This window comes from Grus americana, chromosome 11 (assembly GCF_028858705.1).
Source record: "Grus americana isolate bGruAme1 chromosome 11, bGruAme1.mat, whole genome shotgun sequence".
Taxonomy (NCBI): domain Eukaryota; kingdom Metazoa; phylum Chordata; class Aves; order Gruiformes; family Gruidae; genus Grus; species Grus americana.
The window spans coordinates 9,109,001-9,135,933 of record NC_072862.1 but is presented as its reverse complement, the minus strand read 5'-3'; the positions used below and the strand labels follow the sequence as shown (position 1 = coordinate 9,135,933).

General features: G+C 42.1%; 1 protein-coding gene across 2 annotated transcripts in view; it reads left to right on the top strand.

Moving 5' to 3' along the window:
* The window catches only part of PTPRG (protein tyrosine phosphatase receptor type G), a 408,891-nt gene that overhangs the window by 291,251 nt on the left and 90,707 nt on the right, over positions 1–26,933 (top strand). For both annotated transcript variants that reach the window (XM_054838538.1, XM_054838537.1), the window contains exons 6-8: positions 4,644–4,710; positions 16,254–16,411; positions 21,146–21,338. In XM_054838538.1, coding sequence (XP_054694513.1) covers positions 4,644–4,710; positions 16,254–16,411; positions 21,146–21,338 — 418 coding nt within the window. The remainder of the gene's footprint in view (positions 1–4,643; positions 4,711–16,253; positions 16,412–21,145; positions 21,339–26,933) is intronic.

Sequence of the window (26,933 nt, the reverse complement as noted above, 5' to 3'; positions counted from 1 at the left end):
ATGTGTATTTGGGGGTTCCCCTGTTTTTCTGGTGTTATTTGTTATTGTTCCTAAAATAAGCATTGTAAGCTCAAAATTTTTGCCTAGGACCTTTTTGGTTTTTCTTGCTTTGTTGAACTGTTTCCAGCAGAAAGACAGGTCACGGTTTACTTGTATGACTTTAGCATATGGTTTAAATTATATAGCATGTGGTATAAATTTTAACACTTTACACCTCTGCTGATTTTTGTAAAATCAGACACTTTAGGAGGTTCTGGGTTTGTCCTATATAATAGACGAGCAGAGCGCTTCAGCTGCTTCATGTACAATGAATGGTAGAGAACGAGAACTGGTTAGGTTTTTTGGAAACTCGCTAGGACATGCTGGGCTTAGTACTGGTGTAACGCAGGGGCTTTCTGTAGAGTAGTACCTTGCCCAGTAAAGTCTATTTTTACATGCTGTGGCTTGGTGCCTGTACCAGCATGATCAGCCTGGTGTGTGTGTCCTCTCGTCACACTCCTGCTCTGCTCCTTCGCCGGAACTTTCCTCTTTGGACTATTAATGGCATTATTATGAGACGGTGTTTAGCTCCCTGGCCTGCCTCCTACCCTGTCGACTGTGAGGGTAAGGCTGTAGGAGCAACACTTTCAAGCAAGGGGACAACAAGATGTGCCATTGAAAGGTGTTAATGCCGTTGTCAATAGAGTTCACGACTGATCAGCCTTGTTGTTCACTGAGGAATGAATCGTTTCTCAGTCCCCACATTAGATGCAGGAGCTGTAAGTAAATGCAACCTGTCTAGGGTAATGATTTCCACCATGACTTCACTTGAACATCTCCGGTTCATGACTGCAGAATGGGGTCACTTGTGTGTTACCTTTTCCTACAAATGCTTGTTTTATTCATTGCGGTAACGTCAAGCCATTCGTTCTATTTGGAATGGCATGTGCACTAGGTATCGAAGTCACCCAAAGGGTATGATAAACAAAGAGATTTTGCTTCCTCACGTCATGTTCATCCCATATTTACCCTATGGTGAGAGCTCTGTTAACACAGGAAACTGCTTAATGATATCTCTGTGTTTATTTTTCCCTTGCGCTTAGCATGATAGTTACCTATTTATCTCTGCTGAAGAGGATTACAGGCATTTTTCAATTATAAATGATGCACTCAAGCATTATTTATCCTGTTTACTGCAGACCTATAGAGTGTTAGCCAGTCTTGAGCAAAAGCATCTTGTTCAGGAAACAACATTTGTAGTGGTGGTACTGTGGGTATTTTAGGGCAATTTCAGGATGGTTTTCCATCTGTCCCATTAATTCTTGCTGTACAGAGCACTCATGACCAGCAGCATAGCAGGTTTGTGTTTGTGCATGAAATTCCTGTGCTTGAGAAATTTTCATTCGCGATGTTTCTTCTGTGTTAGCCTCTTGAAGGAGGAGGGGGAAACTCATTGCTCTCTTCTCGCAGGAAAAGCAAAGCTTTGCTCAGCTTTGGCAGGCGTGCGTTGGGCGAAGCCTAAGTGCCGAGAGCCAGTTACGGATGTATGGTCTTTCTCTAACTCTGCAGCCAAGGCATCATCAGAAATATGGCATGTAGAGTCAATCCGAAGAATCCCTTGCTGTTTTCCTTCAGGATAAATTCATAAGATAATAAAAAATACACTGCTGTAATACAGATTATATAACAGAGAAAGATAAAAACAGTTTGTAGGATATAAGCTTAAGCTTCGTGGCATGGAATCATAAAGGAGGTCAGAAGGACACTTCTTATTCTAGAGATTTTTGTCCTTTTTTTCCTTCTTTTTTTGGCCGCCTTTTAAGCATCAGCTGTTGTCAGAGACAGGACTCTTGTATGGGTGAATCTCTGATCTCAACCAGCATGGTAGCTCCAGGCCAGTTAAACCAGAGATGTACAGCAATGCGGATAGAACTTGACATTTTGGGTTTCAGAAACCTCGTTTTCTCCACGAACACAGGCAGAAAAAGGATACAGAGAAGTGGGGAAAAAAAAAAATTCAAGCGGCTTTTTAAGAACTTGAAGAAAAAAAGATGTAAGAAAAGTTTTGCTCTGAAGCCTGAACCATTCCATGAAATGAGAAAACTTTTGGGCACTTTTCTAATGGTATTGCCAAGATCCTGAACCAGTTGTAGTGAGGTGTGGGAGAACAGTGTGCGGATGTAAGGAAAAAAGGGGAAAAGCATCTGGAAGGAAAATGATACTGTATCCCATACAGGTCTGAACTGACATCTCCGCAAGTGGTACTTGTTTGCATGTGATTTTTGCAGAAACATGAGATCCCACTCCCTGTACCCTCAGAGAAAACATGATTACAGATGCATGGAGCATTTGCTTTCCAGCCCCCAAAGAAATACGTGGCTGTTGATTTCGTGCTATTGAAGAACACAGCACATGTGCAGAATATGCTATCAAAAAGATTGCGTAGCTGGATCTATATAGGCATACCACCTCAGCAGATTAAAGGGGTGCTGCCAAGGCGGAGGTTAAGAATTGATCTACTTTGACAGAAAATCCCAAAAGGAAGAGTTTTAACCTTTAGGATTTTTTCCATCTGTTTGCTTTCTGCAAACTGATTGCAGCTGTCACCAGAAATAAAAACAAAGCAAACAAAATAAAACTCTTTACAATTTATGGTTAAGCAGCAATAAGTAAAACATTGTTAAAGTCCAGTGCAAGTTTTTCTTACAGTCTTGTACTAAATTGCTGGTAGCTTTTTTAATGATTTGGGGGGGGGGGGGGTTTAGAGGTAGCCATGGCTTGGAGAAACCTGAATAAATGGAAAAGATGCAGGAACGGCTCTGCATTTTTAGTATTTGCTGTTGATTTGCCAGAAGCCAGACAGAACCTACAAAGTGGGTCATTGGGTTCAGTGTACTGTGATTATTATTTATACAGAATCCAAAGTGTACAAATCACCCCTTTGGGCATATAAAAGTTCATGCTTCAAAGAGCTTACAGCCTTCAGGGCTAATAATATTATTGCCAGTAACATCTAAGCCATATATATTTCAAAGCTGCCGTTGCTACTTTCAAAATTTTATGGCATATCTTGCCCTACCTGATCGTTGCAAGTTCTGGAGTACTGTGGTGAGGAAAGGATCTTCCATTTCCATTTAAAACACCAACCCAAAACAAACCATTTTGTCTCTAGACAAGAGCACGAAAATGTGTCCTGAATGCAGCGGAGTAGTTCAGAGGCCAAATAAACAGAAAAAAGAAAGGTGTTTTGTTGTGGGTTTTTTCAGTGCAGTTGGCTAAGAAGATAATGAGGTTTCTGAGATTCCTGATTAGTCATGGGGAGGAAGGACGAGAAGAGACAGGCTTGTGCTTGTGAAACTCGGGCCAGTGGATTCCAGTTCTCAGGCCATTAAAATTCGTGTTTTTTTACAATAACAGTTTTTCGGATGTGCTGCAGTCAACGATGTCGTCTTCCTGAGAGGGTGCTCCAAGCTGGTTCTGCGCTTCACACGAGTGTGTTCCCCGCTGTGTATGAGGTCCTTTCTCAGGGACGACTTCTTTGGTCCCCACTCCTTTCCTCATATGTTAATACATGGCCATAAAGTGATTAAACTCTAGTTTTCCTCATGACATCAAGATCATGGGCAGGCAGCAAAGTACAGAGGAGCTCTTTTGCGTTCAATGTATTTGCCTGTTGAGGGCAGTCCATCCAAAAATGATCAACACTGCTCAGGCTTCTGATACTGACTGGTGGCAAAAAAAAAAAAAAAAAAAAAAAAAAGACGTACCACACGAGTGAGGTATGTGCCAGTATTTATTTCCCAAAACTAAATTGGCAAGTATCTTAAATAATGGAACACGTTCACAGAAATTGTGAATTATTCCTTCAATACCTCTGAAGAGGCAAAAAGTTAAAAAAAAATTTCATTATTTGTTGTAAATTCCTTGGCTGTGTTACAAGTGACTGAAGTGATGGGTTTAATTTGGAAGTTGTGGAGCTCAACAGGGTTAATCCTCCCTGTGTCCTTCCCCTCCTCTCACTGGTGCTGGGTGTCACCATTGCAGAGGACACAGGCGATAGCTGGGTGATGGCAGAAGTACTGCAGGATACCAGTTTTTGGTCTGGCAGTGCAGGCAGTTGCATTGTCGAAAATCAGAGATTTCTTCTAGATCCTCTCACAAAGCTTTTTTTTCCCTCCCCCTTGTCCAAGTGGCACTAAATTAAAATAAAGGTAAAAATATGAATAGCAAAGAGATGCCAAGGCCCAACTCCATTACGGCTGAAAGGGGTCCAGCTTCACTGATTTCAGTGGCAGCACCAGATTTATTCCCGTATCAGTAAGGGATGAACTGATCTGAGATAACTTCTGTTTATCACAGCAGTTTTCCTCTATGAAAGCAGAAGTAGATGGAGAAAAATCAGCGCTTTGTTTTTATGCTTTGCTGGGCTGATAATATGCCTAATGTTTTAATGAATTCAGAGGACACTTTCTTTGGATTTAACCTTCCTTACTTTATTTTATTATGCCATGTATCTTTGGCTTTTGGTGAAGAGCCATTGTAACTGTGAGAACTAAGCAGCTTGTTAGATAACATCTTTTTTTTTTCTCTTTAGAAGATTAAACTGAGACTGTTCTGCCTGATGCCAGAATAGATGTAACCAATCCTGTATCCTTTGCATGTAGGTCAGTCAGAGGGACAATTCAGCACTGGATCCCATTATCCATGGGTTGAAGGGCGTCGTACATCACGGTAAGTAGCTGCTTAAACTTTCTTCTTGCTGGGAAGGGGAGAAGGGCAGGATTATTGTCCTTAAGGGATCAGGGCACCCCTGGAAGGACGCAGCGTGCCTGCACATTCCTCATTCACTGATGTTTAAGGGCATCACAGCCGTTATTTGATTGGTAAAGATCGGAGTCATTTGTTACCTGAAAATGGGTTGGGGTTAACAGTAAACAATTTGTTTCTTTTCAGTCAGTGCTCTAGAATGCGTAAGTTATCAATCAAAACCTACTACAATATATCATTCATATTAGTACTTCGAAGGCAGCGTTGATGCTTCACTCCTGCTATTTATCTTGTGTTTGCTCTAAAAATACTCCTCTCTGAAGTTTCTATTTGTTTATAAATTATTTGTCTTTCAAATTTAGGGAGCTGATAATGAAACAGAAAATTAACTATCTGTGAAAATTAATTAAACTTTGCAGCAGATGAACATCTTTCTAATGCTGACATAAATACGATCGTTCAGCTGTTCTGATGCATATAAACCTATTATCCTTGAACTTATAGCAGGTACTGAAATAAATATTAATATATTTTATACTTTTATAACCAGTTTTTACTTAGGAATTTTCCTGAAACCTTATCACGGGTAATGCATCATTAGCAGTGACATCAAGATGCTCCAGTTCCCCAAGTACTCTTGTCAGGTTTTAATATAATGATTTGTAAAGTTTTAATAATCTCATTGTAATTCAAAAGGCATCTGCTGGAATGGTACTAGGTACTATAATAAATCTCTGTCCCATCTATAGTGCTGTGATAAAACATCTTTGCACCTTTCCCGAGGATTGTCTTTAGACATTAGCTAGTGCCGTAGAGCTTAACAAACATTTTTTTTCTCTTGACTGCAAACCTAAAACTAGTTGACAGTGTTAGATTAAAACAAAGAGGATTTTGGATTAATTGCTCTACTTTCAGAGTCATTTAACATTGCAACTGGGAACACCAATAAATCCAATGAAAGTGAAAAATAGGGGTTAAATGATAACATACCATAAAGTCCTTCATTTAGAGAATTTTCCATAGGTTTTGCTGTTTATAAATTGCAGTGTTCTGCTGTGAAATAAAAACAACACACTGAGCTGAAAAACTGTGTTGTTTTCCACAAAAATAGATGTTATTATTTAGCTCCCACTGGGTAACAGAACAGGCTAGCAAAAATAAAGCTAGGACGAGTTGGGCTGCAAGGATTTTTCAGTGGCTGTGTAATTTGGTGCTGGAATCAAGCTGCCATTTAACTGGACCAGGATCTCTTTTTAGCTTTGTTTTCTACCTGCCTTCTATTTCAAGACTCTCTACCCCCTGCGAGCGCGACAGCGCTTTGGCCATCTCGTCTTCTTTTTTGTCTGCTCCTTCTCTTGCTCCTCACTGCCGCAGCCAAAACGCTCACTAGTGGATAATCGTAAGGGTGTCTCCTAAGAGTATTATTCCATTCCCCAAAATAGTTGTTTGGGTAGGATGCCACACTGTTCCGAGGCTGTGATTCCCTGACCACATAATGGTTAGTCCGTCTTGGTGCTGCCTACCCGCAGCAAAAGCTGGGTGGATAAAAGGCGTTTATTTTTGTTTTGCTCACAATGCGCAGAAGGCAGCTAGTGTTTCAAGTAAAGGAAATCGCTTGATATATTTCAATAGCTTGTTTCCTTTTCAAAATATTAAGGAAGAAAAAGAGGAAAATCTTGCTTTCCTTCCTGTTTCAAAGGCCCTGATTAAAGGCCTTTTCTAAGGCTCTTTTGGTGGCTAGAGTAAGGGAATTTCCTCCTACAAAGTAGTTGTTCAAAGAAATTGTTCTCTTTAAGTTAAATATTGATGGAACGCTTCAGTGAAGAATTCTCGTATCATATCTCTCTTTTAATGTTATTATATAGCATAATAGTAAAGATGTGAGCTTTTATTCCAGACATCCTCACTTCTTTTCTTGATGTAATTTACTTACATCTTCCATGGGCATATTTTTATGAATTTATCCGAAAAGGTTCTTCCTGCCTTCAATTTGGCTGCATTCAACTGGGACCCTGAGGCAGCATGGACTTTTTGGCTGAAATATAGCAGAAAACTCTTGTGTTTTTTGGATAGAGTGGTTAGAACAAGCAGGGATCCAACAACAAGAACTGGAGAAAGGCAAAATTGAAACCTTAAGGTTCTTTGCATTTTATAACATCTTCACGCCCACGTTATTTTTAGGGGATCATCACAATACAGAGACACGTGCCTATAATGTAGAAATCAAGAATACATATGAATGTTGAGATAACCATCTCTCTTAAATTAGACCATGTTCGTATATCCTCCGCTGGCTGGAGAGATCACCAGCCTCTCAGCTTTGCTCATCCCATGTGCCTCATCTCAACGTGCCTATTTCAGTAAAGTTCCTTGGTTTTCCGTATCCCTCTCCCTCCAACGGGCAGAGCATCCTTGCTGAGCTGGGTTGGACGGTCACCCCTTCCTTGCAATCATTCAGTTTTCAAAGAGGAAATTACACACCCAGACAAACACTCATCCTCGTTTCTTCATTTGCCTTGTGCTGGCACCAGAAGGCCTGGTCCTGTGTGAGGACTCCACACTGCACCACGCAGTATAAAGCACCCATACTGGCCTGTCCCCGTGAGGGTGACACATCCAGTGACCCTCAGTTAGCTGATTTTTTTCATTTTTCTTGCATAGCTTTTTATTTTTCTATGAAGTTCTCGTATACTTACAGTGCCCTTCCGGGGGTAAGTGAACAATTTAAGTGTCAGAAGGACTTTCTGTGGAAATGAAAGCAATTTTTGCTTGAGATTTCGTCAGGGATTTGAATTACTTACTAATTTGATGGAACATAAATAATTGTGCCCTTCACAGTGTCACCAGCTTAGTAACAATGATAGAGAAACACATGCATAAAAATCAATACAGGCTTAGTCGCTACTCAGAGTTCACTTTGTTTCCTCATCTCCAGGCATAATTCTGTAGCATCTTAATGCCACATTAAGTTTAATTTTACATGAGCAACCATATAAAGTTTCTTAGCTGGAAGGAAAAGGAAGTGATGTACCAAACAGCCTAACAATGTTTGGATCGATGATAATGCTCTCGGGTTTGCCCCGCATCTTCCTGCCGAACAGTACGTTCCCATCACGTCAGTGCTCCCCAACTCCCGCATCCGCCCTCGCAGAGCGTTGTAAAGGCACACGAGCGCCAAGGAGGCTGTTTTCAGAGCTGTCAGATGCCTGTTGCTGATTTTAAAATTGCTTTTGGTTTCGTGCTCTGCCAAGGAATTGTCACACCTCCCGCCAGCGAGGTGCCTGCTATTCTCACTCCTGCTTTCCCTGCCATGAGTGTGCGTCTGCCACGGAGCCCGCCAGGGACTGACAGCTGGGAGCGTGCAGCCCTCGCTCTGCAGAAGGCGTGGAGTACGGGCAGGCATGGTACGAGTTTTCTGATGTCGACTTGCTGGTGTCTTTCCGCTCGGACCGCTGGGGGTCTTTTTTAGCTCCTCTTCAAATGCTCTTCTCATCACAAAAGCTGATGGGAAAGGTGTCCAGCGATGCTGGTGCTGGTGGGATGATGCACACCCTTAGCGGAAGGTGGATCGTTAGCTAAAGTACTAAAGTCACTAGTGCCTGGTTGCACTTGCACCACACGTGGCCCGGTCATGGTGCTGCAAATCAGACTTTTCTGCCTCTGTTTTGCTGCCGATGTGCTCAGCTGGGTGCCCCGCCCTGAGCCCTCTCTGCTCCTCATCCTTCCTCGTGATGCTGAGGAGCACGGGGCAGGATGGAGCTGCTCTTGTGCAAGGGCTGAGGCAGCTCCTGAGGCCCCAGAGAGAACGATTGTGCCCTTGTGGGAATAGGGGAACGTGAAATACCAGGTTATGTCTTATACAGTTGATTTGCATTAAAATGGCTACTAAAGCTTTTGTCCGCCACATGCTTCAGCAAGATCTCAGAGGAGCACCTAGCGGGATGGAGCTATTGCACGGTAACATTGCTTTTTCCCGCCTCTGCTGTCTTTGACTTGCCCTTTTTAGTACTGTTTTGTATGTAAGCCTCTTAGAGATGCCTTTTCCTTGTTCTCACCAGCTGCCTGAAGGGCATTAAAATGAACCTCCTTCCCCGACGTCAGTCCTGAGGGCAGCACCCGGTACTGGAGGCTGTGCAGGATTTGCCCTCTCCCAGCCTGGGCACGGATGCTCTGCACCGTCCCCTTTTACCCTGCAGGCAAACTGTTGTCAGAGGGAGCAGCAGCCCAGCCCACACTACCCCAGGCCCCGGGAAAATCTTTCAGGGTGATGGAAACCATGTTTTGTCGCTCTGTCCTGTTTTCTGTGTCTGTCACCAAGAATCTACACGGATCAGCAGAAAATTATTAGCAGAGCAGAAATAAATTACCACAGCAGAAAAGCCTCTATTAATGTCACAAAAAAGGGGCTCTTATTCCCTTCCTTGTCAAAAGCGAGCACTGAAAATCAAAGTGCAGCCAGATCAAAAGCTTAGGTACAAAGTGAATCGATGGCATCTGTTGCTTGTTTGTGAACGTGGGGTGGGGTGAGGGGAAGAGAGGAACCTTTGTTTATTTAAAAGGGAATTTGGGAAAAAAAATCTTGCTTTTTTCTTCTGCCTTTGTATTATTAAAATGCCATAACTTAAGCTCAGCGTGGAGCTGAGTGTGATCTTGGGTCTCCCTCGAGATGGGTGAGAGGCGTTCAGGCAAGTTGGTGGTGACCACCAAAGTTTCAGGGGCTGCTGGGGAGACTGTACCAAAATCCAGTAGAAACAGAATTGCTTTAATAATGAAAAAGGATAGAGAATAAGTATGTTGCACGTCTCTCCAGTTGTCCTAGGCAAAAAGGCAGTGAATAACCTGTTAAAATACATCAGCACTAAAAAGGAAGCAATCCAGACAGTGTTAGTTACCCTGCGGATCTATCACACCAGAAGGCATAATAACAAGAAAACACCATTAGCAGCATGACAGGTTTTTTCTTTTGTTTTTAACTTTAACCATAACACCACCTGACAAGCTGTTTGCTTTCTGCACCAAATATCCAGGGGTTGTAGAGAAGAAAGGCAGGGGAGAGAGGTGAGGGTGAGATGTGATACCGTGGGACCTTGTCTTTTAAAGTTAAAACTTTGAGGAAAGCAGCAGCCCAATTTGGAACAAGGAAGGCCATCAAAGGGAGAGCAGCGCGATGTGTTAAACTGAGAAGGAAATGTGGAGGAGCATTCCTTTTTCCTCGGGGATGATCTGGATATATTCTTTTGTTTTCTGATCTGTTCTTGTGTTCACAGCCAGAGTAGCCGTGTGAAAGGGGCCAGGACACGATTGCTGTGGAGCAAAGGGGAGGAGGAGGGAAGTGGGAAATGAAGATGAGAGCAGAGGTGATAAGTTCACACCTTTATATAGGGCAGCTCTGTGCATAGCTGCAGGGGTCTGTATCATTTAAAAGAGTAAATGATGGAAATGTTGGAAATCTCTGGTCCTTCACCTGTCTGCTCTGCAGAAAGCTGGTCACACCTGAGCAAAGACCAGCAAGCTGACACAGAATTAATATATCGCACAGGAAAAAGCTTATTCAGACTAATAAAAAGAAGATTGCAGTGATAAGAACTCAAAAGTTAACAATTAAGGTTAATGGTGAGTGTGAACAAAGCATCTGCAGGGGGAGGGAGCTGGGTGCTTTGCCTGGTGGGTTTTGAGGACATTTGCTGAGAAGAGTGGTGGTGCAGCCTGAGAACATACGTGAAGAGCCCATGCTCCTCTGGCCGCTTCTGCCTCACTTCGCCCTACCTCTGCCAGGGTCCAGCTTGCTCCAGGGATCCTCTTCCCCTCTAAACTCCTCATCACAGTTTCTTTTTCCTCCTGTCGCTGGTGCCCATTTTGCATTTCTTAGTCTCTGTGTCCCTCCAGCCTTGGCTCCACATGTACCTCTGCCTCCAGTTAGGTTTTGTGAAACCCGGAGAAGTCTCAACCCGGTCTGGAATGGCAACAGCCACTCTGCCAAGCCTGCCTCAGCAGTGTTTAAGCATTAAAGGTTCAAAATTATTTTTTACTTCTTTAAAGAGTTGAGACCTCTCCTCCCCAGCTCAACCTGTTCTTCCTAAGCTGTTTTAAGAAAGGGATTGAGAAAAATTAAGACTGAGACTGATACCTGGCATGGAAATGCTCAATTTCTATTTTTTTTTTTTTCCCCTGCATGGGAGACTTGCTTTTTTTTCTTTCCTCCTGTTTTTTGTACCACTCACTGATTGTCTCAGATTAAATTAGTCTGCAGGACTGTGTTGTTAACTCTTTCCCTTCCTCCCCACCATGCTGTGCTTTCTGTGTCCTTACGGTTCCTTGTTCAGCAGAGGCACTGGTTTTTAAAAAAATGAATAAAAGTGAGAAAAATAATAGCACAATAAATGACAAGAATTACCCTGAGTACAGAGGACTGTCAGAAACTGCTCTTTGTGCTGGATTTACGCAGCAAGTACTCATCCGCTGATGTTTTCAGTTGAAGTAACATATAATATTTGCAATCTCATCTTTAAAATCACCACCGTGAGTCCAGTCCCTGGCTCTGGTGTGCAGCCTGCTTTATCGGGGGAGTTCTTAGCTCAGTGGGTGTGCAGCATGGTGTCCTTTTGATTATTTTTGTGTGTTTGCTTTTTAAATGTTTGAATGCAGAAGCTTTAGAATGACTTGGCTCATTGTGCAAATGAAATTGGCAGTAACATTGTTTAACAAATTTGGGAGACTTTCAAAGCTCTTCATATTGGTATTGCAGATTTCAGTTATTCAAAGTGTAGCTGGGTAACGTTTCCACCTATCAGGCATTGCACATACGTTAATTTTGGAAATAAGCTCATTTTAAGATATTGTTTTCAATGCAGCCAAGTTCCTGTTTTCTTACAGAAGAGCATGATGAAAGTCCCAAAGCATTCCATGAGATATAAATGGACTTGGCATATAGTTATTTTCTTGTGATCTCCGATCCAAGTTCCTGTTAGATTTAAAAAGGGTTTTGATCACAGATAGTTGTGCGCTGTTTACCTGCATATCTCAAGAAGCCTCTTACTCTACAGTGATTTGGTTAAAATTCAGGTCTATCTTTATCCAGCGTTTTACAGAATATATTTTTAGCAAGTCAGTCCTTGAACTCAAAACATTCAACTAATGGCTCTTGCAATATAATATTTGTTGGCATCAGCTTGTGAAAACTGCAGTAGTTGGTGGAGATCCACTACTGGTATCTGTTTTAAGATCTGATTTTTTCCTCTGCTTGGAAAACTATTGTGCACAATTCAGTATTAGTTCACATGTAGTGGTGATGCCTTGACAAAGAGTGTAAATAGGTCAGCTTTTTAAAGTATGCCTGCAATTGCTCTGCCTTTGGGTTGGGTTGTACAAAAAATGGCCCTTGGTCCCGTGCAAAATAGTGGGGAGATTTCCCGGCCCAAACAAAGCATGTGCCGGGCGTTACTTTTCACGTTGCTGTTCTGGGATGTAGGCATGAATATTGTATCAGAAGGTCGGATGTATTACCAGCTGGCTCTGTTACTTCTTTTCTGTGAATGTAAGACTTAAAGTACAATATTGTCCTTTTATGCTGTGCAACACTCAGTAGTTTAAATGTCACATTCATTGTCTTAATTGTCAACAAGGAATCTGTGGTACTTGCTAATTTTTTCCTTCAGAAATATTAGAGTGAACACTTTTTTACGAGCCTCGGTGCTGTAAACAAAGAATCGTTGTTTGTTAACTGTCGATAAAATTGGCTGTACTGCGTTCGTGGGGCATCTCAGTGGATGTTTTGGGCGCTGCTCTTTTCTGCATTGCCTGGGAGCGGGGGCAGCAGCAGCATGCATCTTGTTGCTCTCCCAGAGGAATGCCCTCTAGTTTGAGGGCCTGTCGCTAGGATCACGATCTCTGGGGCTGCAATTTCCTGGTGGTTTATTTTTCTGCTTGGGTGTCTGTCTGCGTTCGGGTGCTGAGATGGGAGTCGGACAAGGAGCAGCAGAAGCGACCGCTTCTGTGTGGGGCTCTGGTTTATGAACAAGTAGGTGGCTCGCAGATCAGTTTTGCAGCATTGATTGCAGTGGTTCACAGGTATTTGCAGGTGAGCACGTGTTTTCACTGGTGCATTCTCTTGCTTTTGTCTGCCGGTTATTTCCTAGTACCTGTCAGCAAATGCTGTCTTGTAGATCATGTAGTTCCCAGCCTTGTCCGCTTTCCCCCTCCTAGAAACTCCTGACCCTGCTCAGTCTGTTCCCACAACTCATGCCCGTCCCAAGCACTGAAAATGGGAAGTAGGAGCTGGTCATAAAAGACGGTGAAGAAAGGTTTGATATTATTTCCAACCTTGTTCTTTCCCATTTTGTAGAAATTTATATATACACACACGTATGTGTGTATGTATATGTATATAAAATATTTCTACCATGTTCAGGAGTGCTGTTGCTTAGCTTGCAAATTATTCTCTCTACAGTTTTACCAGCAACAATAACCAATTTAAGGTTGAAATTTTAAAAGTGACATGACTTCAAAAATCCCATTTTCAAAATTGTTGCAAGCTCTTAGGAACATAACTTCATGGCATTTACTGTTTCTATATGCTTTTGAAGGATATGGAAGGTAAGGTCCTGAATTTCCTGTCTTTTAAGCTTCACGTGAAGATCTGTGTGTGACTCTGGTTTCTAAAACTCTGCAGCGTGCATCTAGATGGAAGCGATACGAATGAATGATCTGTTCTCAGAAGTGTTAGGTTATTAAAGCATAATCAATTGATTATCATCTGGTTTAGTAGTCATTTTAATCCAATTATATGTATTTTTTTTATTTTAATCTTTGGAATTCATTAATGAAAACTTACAACGTTGCTTGTAGCCATGAAAAATTAGATCAAGTACACTCTGCCCTACTTAAACTGTGTATTAGCAAAGCTACTTTTTCCTCAAGAAATATTCTTTCTCACAGCTGACTATGACTTTCCAAATGCTTAGGAAAAAACCCTCCCTAATTGATAACCAAAATTTAATCATAGTCGGATACTTCCAGTTTGCATTCAAATAAGGTATTTCTCTGTCTAAATAAGCTTCCCTTGGTTGATTATTCATATTGTAGTTCAAAATGTTTAAAAATGAAAGACAGAGTTGGATGAAATGTAGACTACTTAATACAGTGTGTATTTAATATAAAAGTCATGCATTATTCATTTTTGCAATTTGAATAACTTTGAATTTAGCATCCCTGTTCTTCATCTTTTCCTTTGATGAACAATTAATTATTAAAATATAATATTGTCAGCATATGGCACAAAAATCCTTGAAAGTGTAAAATGAGCTTCGTTCTCCTGCCATCCTTTGATAAAGGGATACTCCATATTCTCAGTTTCTCACAGAATGTTTATCCAGCATCTTAAGCGATTCCATCATTCTAAATAAAAGGTTATAAAAGTTAAAAATAATTAAATTGTGCATTTTAACGGAAACATTTTTTTCTTAAATACAAGAGGAGAGCTCTTTTCAAAATGTGCCTCTGCCTTCCATCTATTTCCTATATAGTCATTGGCTGTTCGTGCAGAGGATGTTTGCGTGTTCAAATACTCTTTCAGATTCGTAGCAGTCCACTGTGTGCTCAGCTTCCACGTAGAGACAGGCAGTTTCTTAAATAGAAAACCCGTGTCATTTCGCTGGAAAGATGTATGTGTGCTGCATTTGGAAATCAAATCCTGTGACTGAGTTTGCGCTTTTTCCAACCAATTTTTTCCTGCATAAAAATAAGCCAATCAAATTAAATACGACCTTTTGCTGTGATTATGACTTCTTGATTAGAATCTCTTTGAACTTTGGCCAATCATATATATTTTACTATTTATTATCTAAGTACACTTTTATCCCAGAGGTATGCTATGAAGAGGAAAAAATGTGGTTTATTATTTGTTTGTTTCCTTTTTGGGGATGCAGAAGGCATTCATATCTGCTTGGATTAGAAGGAAAGAAATTGTTAATGAAGAGATTGCAGTATTCTGTTACAATGTATACTTTGACTTTGATAGAATTACTTATATTTTGGAACGCTAAAGGCTATGAAAACATTGCACGCCTGTCGATATTGTGCAGAAGAACAGAAGATGAATAGAAGATGTCTGAAGTGCATCATGTATTTGCACCTTGCAGCAACAGCGCAGGAAAAAGAAAATCCCCCTGGTTATCAGACTGCTGCTCAGAGGTATAGGCAACTCTTGATTTGATGAAAACTGTGGGATGCTGTGGAAGCAAATTCTGCAGACTTCATCCTTTTTCTTCTGACTTTGGAAGATGTGTGTGTCAGTCACCAGCCTACCTGCTGCTCTGCTCTGCTACGGGGGGAGCGGGCTTGCCTAGCAGGTCTGATGAGACAGAGAGAGGAGTTCCTGGTGCCCAACTCTTGTTTGAGGCACAAAGAACATAGAAAATGAGGAATAGAGACGTATGGGAGAGCCTTGCGTGTCAGCGTGCCCTGAGGCAGTGAACACCTTTGCACAGACTAAGAGGGAACTTCGGCCTGTGAGTCACCATAAATTGCAGAGGATAAATGCTCAGGGATGGCAGGGAAATTGTCTTGCCTACAGCTCTTCCCTCCTTTCATTTATTTATTTTTCTTCACAGTGTTAAATATTACCAGCTGGTCACTGTTACTTGAAGCTAAATGCTTTCAGTGCTTAGGTTTGCATTTCAAGCTGTCCAGGGAGCTTCTCAGAGGAAAGAGTTTGTCCCCAGACTGTTGGAACCTGGCAAGTAGTTTCTTGGATTAGGGAGAAGAGGCAGCGATTTTACCTCTGAAACGCGGTTGTGGTGCTGTGCTGGCTGCACCCAGCAGCACCCTGGCAATGCCTGCGTGGCTGGACAAGCACTGGCTGGATGCTGCTTCGAGCGCTGCATGGAGCTGGAGCTCAGCTTCAGAGGTGTCCTGCTGCCCTGCAGCCCTGCTCTTCAGCTCGTCCCCCCAGCAGCTCCCAGAGGGGTTCGGCTGGGCAGCGTGGCTCTGCCTCCTCCATCTCAGCAACCCACGGAGGGGTCGACCCCGCTCCCGCATCCCTTTGCCCCACTGGTGGGGATGGGACGGATATGCTGCCCGATGCTCTTTGGTGAGGCAGCAGCACGTGGGACCGCTGGGGCCCGGCTGTGTCCTCGCTGGGGCTTGGTGAACCCTCACTGCCATCGAGCTGAAGAGCCATTTACTGAGTGCTGAAACCACTGAAGACGGTATTATTTCTGTGCTAACACAAACCGGTGGGATAACAAGGGCATTTCACACCTGCACGCCTTCTAAATAGGAGTGTGAGCGTTCAGTATAGGTTTGACTAGCATTTTGGCTGCTCTTTTAATAATCAACACATCAACTCTTACAGAGCCTTCCTGATAGGGTGTTTTCATCGTTCATTATATATATATATATGATAAAATATGTTGTTGCCATTACACCTTGTTAGGCTGCCTATCAATGTGATGTCTGTTTTAAAGACACGTAGAAAAAAGTGTAATTCTGCTTGTCAATCTTCCCCGCAGAGAAGGAGACCTTTCTGGATCCCTTTGTGCTGAGGGACCTTCTGCCGACGTCGCTGGGGAGTTACTACCGCTACGCAGGTTCTCTGACTACTCCTCCGTGTAGCGAGATTGTGGAGTGGATCGTTTTTCGGAAGCCTGTTCCCATTTCTTACCATCAGGTGTGTTTATTTTGTTAGTGAAGTCCATGTCTTGATTTGCCCTCTTTAAGACAGTGTTTTCAAAACCCGACATTTTAATTTTGAGAACAGAAACGATTCTGTTGACAAAAAAGGAAGTGTCGGTGATTTTTATTTTTTTCTTAAGTAATATTGTTTCTGAACATGAGCCATCAGTCTTAAGTAGACAGTACAACATGAAACCCAGTTTCCTTTCAATGATTTATTTGGTATTGTTTTTGTTAAGATTGAATTAAGCTATGGTGTAAATATTTACATGGAGTTCCTTTTTATTCTTTTTAATTGAAACTTTCTTTTCAAAGTAAAGTGAGTGATTTCAGTTCTGCTCAGATTTAGTAATTTGAACTAATTACATTAGAAAAGACGTCTTCCCATTAATTCTCCATGCTTAACTGTTTTTATAACACAGTAAAGCTGCCATTATGTGCTTAGAGAGCTGGTGCACAAATCTTTAAGATTAGCACATAGCAGCTTTTAATGCAAATAGACGCAATGTCTGGGATTTGTCTGGAGCAGAATGCTCCCAATAAAGTAATGGCGAGATGGAGTCAGATGTTTACCAGTTCAGTGTATTCTGCCGACGTAAGATTGTTGTCTTTAGAAAGCCAACCTGCTGAAGTTAGTCTTCCCTTTTATTCATCTGGCTTAAGCCACTGAAAACAAACTTTTTACAGACACTAATTCTGTAAAGTGTAAGTGAATAGTTCACGGGGTGATCATGACTGACAGGCGTTGGTTCCCAAAGATTTCAAAAGGGTGGTAGGCAGTCACCGTGCCCCTGCTCCAGCCTTTTTTTCATGTTTTCTAGATCCCGTTGCTTCTCCCATAGACTCTTTCATCTTTTTCTGAAGCGCTGTGTTCAAAACCGGTCACAGCCCTTCAGCTGGGGCCCTCCTGAGGCCGAGGGACATGGCGGGATTCATGCGACTGGCCGCCCATGCTGGTGCGATTTTGCCTTTTTCACAAAAGCGTGACGTTATTGCCCGTGTCCAGGTCCCGGTCAGCAGGAGCCCTTTTGCTGGAGGCTTTCCCCAGAGCACTCCCTAGCAGTGCTGAGCACGTCGTGCGGTCACGCAGCCCACGGTTCTGGCTGAAGCGTGGGATGCTCTGCACATGGTCCTGGTTGAATCGGACCCTTTGTTTTTTTCAGGCTATTTCTCTGATTGTCGAGATCATTTTGAATTCTGTCCTTGCCTGCAGGATACTTGCAATCCCTTGTAGCTTTTCACTACATCAATAAGTTTACTGTTTATTATTTGGTGGCTGCGAGGCCTGGCCTGGGCTCAGTTTTATACCCTGTATAGGCATCAGGTGGGTTATGATTTCTATATTCTTTTTTAACAAATGCAAATAAACTGGTAAATACCAATTATGGCCATCTCTATAATGGTATAAAGGTACTTTATCCTGGCATAGCTTCTTTCCTGTGCTGTACCATAGTAGCTGTGCCAAGTCAAGCCTTTAAAATTTGGCGTTGCGCTGCTTTATGCATGCATGTGCGGTTGAAGGGCTGGGAATTCTGCGTGTAGACAGACTTTCATTGATACTACAACACATGTGGAATAAATAATAGTATTCTTCCCCTTGGCAGCTCTAGATGGGTGTATTTTAAGAGCCTGCCACCCTGCCATTGCTATGATTATTATTTGTTCATCTAACAGAAACAGTGCAACATAATCCATTGCCATAGTTTAACCTTCTTTATCGCAAACCCCGTGAAGCAGCCTGTAATCCCAGAGGAGGAAAGTGATATTGTTTAAGCTTTGTTGCTGTTCCAATTAAAGCCTTGCTTTTGTGCAAAATACCTTGCTGTAAAAAGGACAGTACTGAAGTGGTCCATTTGTGGAGGCTTCTCTCTTTTATTCTCAGTGCTCCATCATCGTCATCTTTCCTGATAATTAGACAACAAAACAGGACAAGTCGTGTCACCCTGCAGATGCATTGTAAAGCTAAGTGCATTCAATGACCCAAAGCATGGCATTATCTCTCGTAATACGCACCTCGGAGTATCTCATTGTGCTTATAACGGTTTCAGTATTTTTAATTGCCATTTGTATATCCAACCCTTAGAAAACTGTGCATATCAGGCTTTAATGGTTTGTAATTACATGACTTGGAGTTTTGGATCAGGTTTCCCTGTATCTACAATAGGCTTACAACAGCTTTTCATTTCTTCTCCTGAACAGGAGCTCTTGTACTCCTTGAAGAGCATGAATGTAGCTCCTTGACTGCAGCTCTTATAATTTCTTTTTTTTTCTGGCAGCTATAGATAAATTAATTTCTCATTTGTGGTAGATAATATTTTTATAGTAAAAATGAAGTTGAAATTACTTATATATACTTCAACACATAAAAAGGGGAAGGTTAAAAATCGTATTTGAATTGGCAGTTGTTAAAATGCAATTATACCTCCCCAAGGTAGCATGGCAGAAGAAAATATTTTAAAAGTTCTCTCTGAAAGTTTAAAAATTCAATTAATGTCATGGATGTGTAAGCCTAGAGACTTGACTTCAGAGAAGCAGTTGCTACGCAAGTTCTTGAGCTTTTATAAAGTAACCTTAAGCCCTGGTAGCTGGCTTTGTCAAAACCACTTCCAGTGCACGAAGTACAAAAGATATGTAAATATTCACAAGAGTTTTGGTGTGTGCTTTCACAGAAGGGCATAGCAGGATCATCTGTTGGGGTTTTTTCTTAAGACAAAAATGTAAGATAGTAGTCCCTTTACTCCTTTTTTAACCCATCTGTCAAAGTTTCTGAGGGGCTCCTGCTAATAATTAGGAAATGGTTTTCAAGATTTTTTCAAGATGTTGCTCTGAAGAATCAGAGAGAGAATTGCTGTTGAGAACCAGGGAATAGGGCATTCATCTAAGATGCAGCAAAAGTACAATCCAAATCCCACCACCAGTACCCACGAGGCTGGAAGCGGTACCTGAGCTCCCTGCCTGTGATGAGAACTGGTCCCTGGCTGTCACCCCTCCCTGCTGGTCACCCGCCTCAGTTTCCCTGCTTGTACCGTGAAAGTAATTGTGATTAGGGGGAAACTACTGCTACAAACGTACGAGGCTGAGTTGTGCTGTTATCTCAGAGGTGATTGCGGGAGTCAGTTCCCTCGTTTTTGTGTTTCAGGGCAGAACTGCCAAATGCAGGATTACAGCCCTGAGGTCCATCCTTTCCCGCTGTCCATGAGCTGCTCCCAGTGATACGTATCTCCATTAGCTGGCTTAATGCACCACCCACTCCAAGGGGACTTACTTCTGAAATGAAATGTGTAAAATTGGCGCTCTCCTGCCCTGGGGGTTAGGGAAGTTTTAGAGATTTCAGCCCAATAAGTAGGATTGTCAAGCCCAGCAGACTGGGTAAGCGGGACAGCAGCAGCAAAAGGGGTTCAGATTACTGGTTGGAAGGGAAATTAAATAATGGTGGTGAGTGCCTCTTCATTCAGTGGAGGATGCCTAACTGCTCTGTTACACCTTCCTTTGATTATGTTGATCAGCATATCAACTGAGGCTACAATGATAATTTTTCCCAGCTGCAAGTTTCAGGACTCTCCCACACTTCATAGCTTTTAGAGCAGATGCACTTAACGAAAAGGGTGTAGTTTTCAAAGTGACCTGTCATTAAGCTATGAATGTAATTCAAGTCCCTTTTCAAAGTCTTGGGCCAGGCTCTGTACCCCCAAAATCCATACTATCAATATATGTAATTGATGTTGATGTAAACAATATCAGAACTGAATCCTTCTCAGCTCTGTCTTGCTCAGCCTTTCCAGCAGCAACATAACTAATTCTAGTTCTTGACCTGAATGATAACAAGCTATTAATAAATGCTATACTGACCTTGATAGCTGTGAGAAAAACATTAGCTGAAAATATTTTCACCTTCATTTGCTAGAAATTTCTTTCTAAGAAATACTAACATACGAAGTAACAGGAAAGTTTTCCAATTACGGTTCTTTCTTACAGGTTAATACATTTTATTAAAAATAGCTCAGATCTGAATCCAACGGAAGAAGCTTATTCCCAGAGGTCTATATGTTAACTGTGCCTAACTACATTTAGTCTGTGTTATTTTTTTCTCACCCTGTAGTTAGGTACCAGAGGGAACAGTGGGTGGTAGGGAGGTCAGGACACTTGGAGCAGGTAGTCCTGAGGTTGCCCCATTCTGCTGCTGACTTGCTCTCATGGGTTTGGGTGTCCATCCCATCAGGTGTGACAACTGCAGTGACCTTCCCATGAAAGGGCTGCAAGAGTTGTCTGTGAAGCTTAGCCTGGCAACTAAACTTCGTAAGGTATTTGGAGATACGGTAGCATTACCCTGTCCTGGAGAAGGCTCTTGGGGGGAATGACCTGAAAGCACTTTTTGACGCGATACTGTGAAACAAAATGGTGCCAGCAGTGAGTAGCGTTTGGCGTGGCTGTGTCACACACAAAATCCCTCCAGACAAGGGGTCTAAGGGCAAATGTTTCCTTGCCCGTGACAGGCGTCCACAGGTCGCTAGAAGACCTTCTCCCTTGTCGGGCAGGATAAGCACTATGCCGAGATAAGACGGTTGGCAGTGGTTTCAGTGGGCAGCCTGACTTCCCATGTGGTTTATCAGTCTTGGCATCAACATTTTACTTCCTGCCATTTTATTTTCTTATCAGCCACCCAGATTTCACCGCATTTTTTTTTCTAATTAACGTTGTTTCTCTCCCCTGCCATGACGGCTGCGATCAGCTGGAGGCGTTCTACTCCATATTCACCACTGAACAGCAAGATCACGTCAAGTCTGTGGAGTACCTGAGGAATAACTTTAGACCACAGCAAAGCCTGAACAACAGGAAGGTGTCTAAGTCCGCCGTGAAGGATGCTTGGAGCCAAGATATGACAGACATCTTGGAAAATCCACTTGGCACAGAAGCTTCCAAAGGTAGATTACACTTACGAATTTTGCACTTGAATAATAGGAGAATTTTTTTGTCTACTTTGTCATCAAATGATGCCGAGGATAGCTGTGAGCTACCAAAGAAATAACTCAGGTTACACAGGCATTCCTTGTTGGTGTGTGTCAATAAATTAACTAATCCTGTGAGTGCCTGCGATTGCCTGTGAAACTCGCAGTCACAAGGTGCCATGGCACTAAAGCCCCAGAATACGAGAGTCTCAAATTGGCGATGTCCCTCTTTCTGCTGACTGGCTGTGGGGACTTGGGGTTGCCTGACGAAAGGGAAACATGAAGGGACAAGGTCAGAGGTAAAATTTCGGCCCCATTAGCACTGACTCATTGGGTGTTTGAATGGGAATAGAGTATCCAGATGTGGGTTTGGGTTTCATTTTTACAGTAACAAGACTTTTGAAGAACCGTCGACCTTTTAATTCAACGTTCGTATCAATCTGTTGGTAATGGTGACGGGGGGGGGAAAAACCCTCTTCCTTACAGACAGGTGATTTTCTAATGTCTTGCTGAAGTGTTTCATGTGCCTTTTTGTAGAGCAGCTGGCGCTCGCTTCTGTCAGACCCTGGATAATGAGCTGGATGGAGCGGGGGTGGGAGGGAGGTTGCAGTGGCTGTGTTGGCACAGGCAGCCCTGGCTAGAGGAGCACATCAGAAATTCTGAGAAATGTGTACTGGATAAAATAAGACTAGAAATAAATATCATTTACTACCTTTATTTGCCTTTATTTTATTGAAAGGTGTTATTTATAGGTAGGAGGAATGACAGGTACTTCCCAGTCTTCAGTCACGAGAAGTGCTTGGTGCTTTACCAGGTTTGGGCAGAGGTAAAGAAGAGGGGGGCAGCTTGCCAGGAGGAAACAGCTCAGCAGATTTACAAGCTTCCCTTTCGTACCTGGCATTTTCACCTGGCCAGGCACAGAGCGCGTAGTTTTTAGAGGACGTGAATCATGAAAACAGCTGCGTTCAGCAACCTCCCCCTCCCAAGAGAGTGCTGGAAGAGTGTATTTCTCAGGGCTCATTATTCTGTGAGCGTGCTTATTTATATATATATAATATACACGTACACAAACCTCATGTACATTAAAGGCAGCCTTGGGACAGAGAATTTACATCAGAAGTGAGAAGGAGGTCTTGGGAATGAAGAAACCCTGCTACGCTCTGATGCTCTGGCCTGCAGTTTTCAATCAGTGTTTTAACAGCAACATGTGTCAATATTTATTTCTTCAGTTATATCCTGCGCACATATTACTTACCCAGAACAGTGATGAAAGTTAATAGGTTACATTATGTTAAAAGTGACAAAACTGACTAGTTTTTATTTTGAGTGCAGCCAAGGTACCTCTGGTACATGTGGTATAATATTCAAGAAGATTTTGCTGCTTTGGCCAGATGCCTGCATATTCCTCGCCTCACTGAATGGTTTTTAAGATTATAAAAATGCTTTAGGTGATTTTCACCCCGGTAGTAAATAGCTGAAACCCACAATTTTGGCAGAGCATTGCAAACGCTAAGGTCTGTAGTTAATGGGCTGATCTTGAAGTTGGAAGTGTTGATACCAAAGGAACGCTGGAATAACTGGAAAGATTCGCATGGACTTTGATCTTTAAGAACTCTAAGGCCCGGATTCAATCAAGCGCACGTGGCTTAGTCAACATGATGTGAGCCAGTCTATGGGAGGAAGGGAGCTGCACAACCGTTAGTCCGTGTTTAGATAGCTTGGTGCCTGGGTGCTTGACACCTTACATGCTTGGGGACTGGTTCTCTCCAGGTCCTCTCCCATCATGTCCAGGTACTGGAATGCTCTCTACTCGTGCCTGCCTGGGAATCTGAGCTTACCGCATGCTCAAGAGAGACCCTCAGGTGAGGGACATGCATTTCCCATGATCTGAGAACATTCAGCGTGCCATCTGATGGCAGGCATGATGCTAGAGTTGGTGATTTTTATTTTTTTTCCCTTGAGCTTTTTCTATAGGAGGCCAATGGCTGGACAGCCAGTCTTTTTGTACCAGCTCTGTCAACTTGTCACTTTTTGGGTTGTATGCACACCAGGAGACACTGAAAATAGGTGCATTTTTTTCATGAACTTAAAAGTAAATAGGTTGCTGCAGTGTTGCTAACACAAAATGGATTGTAGTGTATCTTCCAAAGGTTACAGGGATGAGTTATAGCTGTTCCAGAGATATAACAACGTGGATGTTTCTGGCCCCTTCTTTGACAAAGGTGAACAGTGATGATGTGCCTGGTCCACTGCACATTCTGAACTACTGACATATAAATAAAATGAGTTGAAGTCATAATACTTGAGTGAAAGCAAAACCTATTGTTTATTCAGCTAGTAAATACAGTACCTCTTTATATAGTGTCATTCATGCAAAAGTACTGAGGAGCCGAGTGCATGGAGCGCTTCTCAGCCAGACAGTCTAGCATACAAATATAAGAGTGTAGGATTAGCATAACAAATTTATTTTATGCAGATCCTTCTGCACACCTCATGGTTGCATCTCAATGCTTTCCACATTGCATTAAGCGATGTGACCAATGGCTGTCACATGTTGGCTCTTGTCTACCCTCCCCGTGCTCAGATTTGTGTGTTGTAGAAAAAGGCAAGGTCGCAAAAATGTGTCTTTTACTTGCTGCAAGGTGACATGGTTTGTGATGGTCTTCAGCTCTGGAGGGGAAGTTTGGGTTTGTTTGTCGGTGTGAATTTTTGCAATTTGTTTCCTCTGTCACAGTCTATTAAGTCTGTGGGCAGTATTGCTAATCTAGAAAACAGTGTAGCGTTCGTTATGTAAGCCTTTCTTATTTTGGAGGAAAATGTGCCCAGAACAATTTGCATAATGTTCAGAATAATTTTCAGAAATCCCCGGTGAATAGGGAATTTCAGATCAGCGCGAAGCGATGCAGCTCTGCAGTTGTCCATTGACAAACGTGCTATCCTGAACAGCTTGGCACCCAACAGGAATGTCTTTTCTCCCAGCTATCAAAGCTATCGCAGGTCACACATCCGTGACCAGTAGCATAACCTGCAGATACACTGGAGGAAAACTATTTCTCACTTTATGCCAGTCCTCTGAATATTTCCTTAGCAAAGCCCTGGAAGTGGTGGCAGTTGGTAAATAAAATGTCTTCTGGGAAAGGCTATTTTAGGTCAACCAAAACTGCATTTGGATCCAGTCTGTTACCCAGTATGAATGTTACCAGCCTTTTGTTTTGCAGTTACTCTCCTCTCCCTCCTCTTTTTTTTAAAGAGGCAATGAAGGGAGGAGCAGTGTTTTCAATCATCAGAATACAAGATGGTGAAAATATTTTAGCTAATTTGAAATAGGGGGCTAATTTTTCACTTGAGAGTGCAAACTCCAGTTTTCCTTTTTGTGTTAGTATTTAGCAAGAAGAGTTTTCTTTGGTTCCATTATCTCATTCCTTCCTCCTGTTGGCAAAAGCTGATTTAAAATGGTTCTCTTGAGGACTGCTTGTATGCCTGCAATAAAAGCACAGGCATAAGACCTTTGCTGAATCAGAGCCCACGAGCTGAGCTTAATTCTTAAGTTGACCCTGGAGCTGTTTCAAGAAACTGTACACATCATCTTTAAATATCTTATTTCTGAAATATACTATTCAGGATAAATACTGTTCAGCCGTGTAATTATAGCAACTGGTGGATTAATAATAAACCATCATAGAACAATATTTTTTAAGAAGATGAAATTTTCAGAGATTCAAGGTGTACAGTGGATCATGCTGTGAAATCATGCAGATCATCAGGCCTGTAAAATTTAAGAGGGCTCACCAGTCTTACAGTAGTGATTTATACAAAGTTTTGAAAAGTTAGAAGTTCTGTGTACAGACGTGTTAAAGCGGGAATGTATTTGTAAAATATTCATCAGATACTGTAAGTATCAGTGACAGTGTTTGATTTTTTTGCACATGACCATCTCTGTTAAAATTGCCTCCTTTCTTCTCTGGCCTGTCCTCTGTGGCTCAGGACTGTGTTGCTCTGTCACATCACATATTGTGCTCCTGCCTTTTTGTGGGCTGCTTTCAAGCAGCTATGCTAGAGGGATTGCTAATTATTTATCAGCTTAATAGTGTGCATTGCTCTTCAGGGACAAACAGACAGAATTCTTACATAAAAGTCCATCCAGTTCAAGGAGTCTGCATGTTCCTTACTACTTGCACATGTTGTCCCATCAAGCAGAGATGTATTTACAAAACATTACCTGCTTCAGTAAAGGTGTAGGCCTGGAAACTCAGGAGGAAAAGGTGTTTCATTTCCTTGTTTCAGGATGTAGCCCATGTGCAACAACATTTGCCCATTTTATTTTGCTGCTGATTAGGACTATCAAATGTTGTTTCTTTCTCTTTATGTTTTTTAATTCGGGGGCGGGGGGAGGGGAAACCTTTAACCTTTCTGTCTCATTAAACGTGCTGCAAGCCTTACAACACTTAAACAAGCATCCCATGTGAGGGGCTCTTGACATCAGAGTTTTCTTTCACAGATGCCTGATTACTTCCCCAAAGGTGTCTGATTACTCTTTGCTGGAGTCTCAAATGATGCTGTTTCCCATCAGTGGGAATTCGCCTTAGAGTACCATCTTTAATTATGATCCTAGACTAAGTTAAATAATGAGCAGTCATAAATTCAGTCTAGTAAAACTTACTTAGCTTTGGACTCTAAATTACAGCTGGGACATTTCTCTAGTAGTGTACAGGCGATCATTTTCCTTACCGTTCTGCCTTATGCGGCAGCCATACACAGTTTGGAAGTCCTTGTAACTTAATGCCACTAAAACGTGGATAGAAGATATTTGGATTTTCCCTCCTGCATGCTTTGCACGGGAGGCATGGCCCCAGCCAGCGACCCGAAGGCAACGGTACACCACTGCTCAAACAAAGCAGTTTAGTTCTTATTCTCTGTTTCATGGGTCCTGATGTCAGAAAGGAAACCAAGGCCTGCTATGAAGGTAGTGCCTTTTCTGCATGGCGTGGTGTCCTTGCGTTGGAGCGCACCTCCTCTGCAGCAGCCTCCAAAGTTCTGGAGAGTCAGTGCAGTGACATCAGCGTTTTGAGGCAGATAGTTTTGAGCATTGGCAGCAGCGTTTCTGAATGAGAACAAGTTATTTGTCTCATTTATAGCCTCTGTTATTACTCCTAGTAATTTGGTTTTGCTTTCTAAATGCCCATGTTTTATGAGAACTCTCTCAAAACAACTTTGCAGTCTTTTCATGCCCTCGGGTTTTCTCTCTGGGAGGCCAAAAAAGAGTGTTAGGCAGAAAAGTTCTGCTCTTGCAAAATGTCTATATTTTAGTCAAACCTAAATGACCACAAAATACTCTATAACAATAGGTGTAAGCTGTCCAAAACAATAACGTAGTAAATGTAAATTTTAAATGATACATTATTGAAATCTTAACTTGGGATTGCTAAAGCAAAATGATAACTTTTTTTTTTTAAACATCTTAGGGAAAACAAAAATAAGCAAGAACCTTTTTTAGTTAGTTTACAATATGTTTACCATTACAGTTGATTGTTCTTGCCCTTTGAAAGAATCTTGGAAGATTTCTTCATAGAT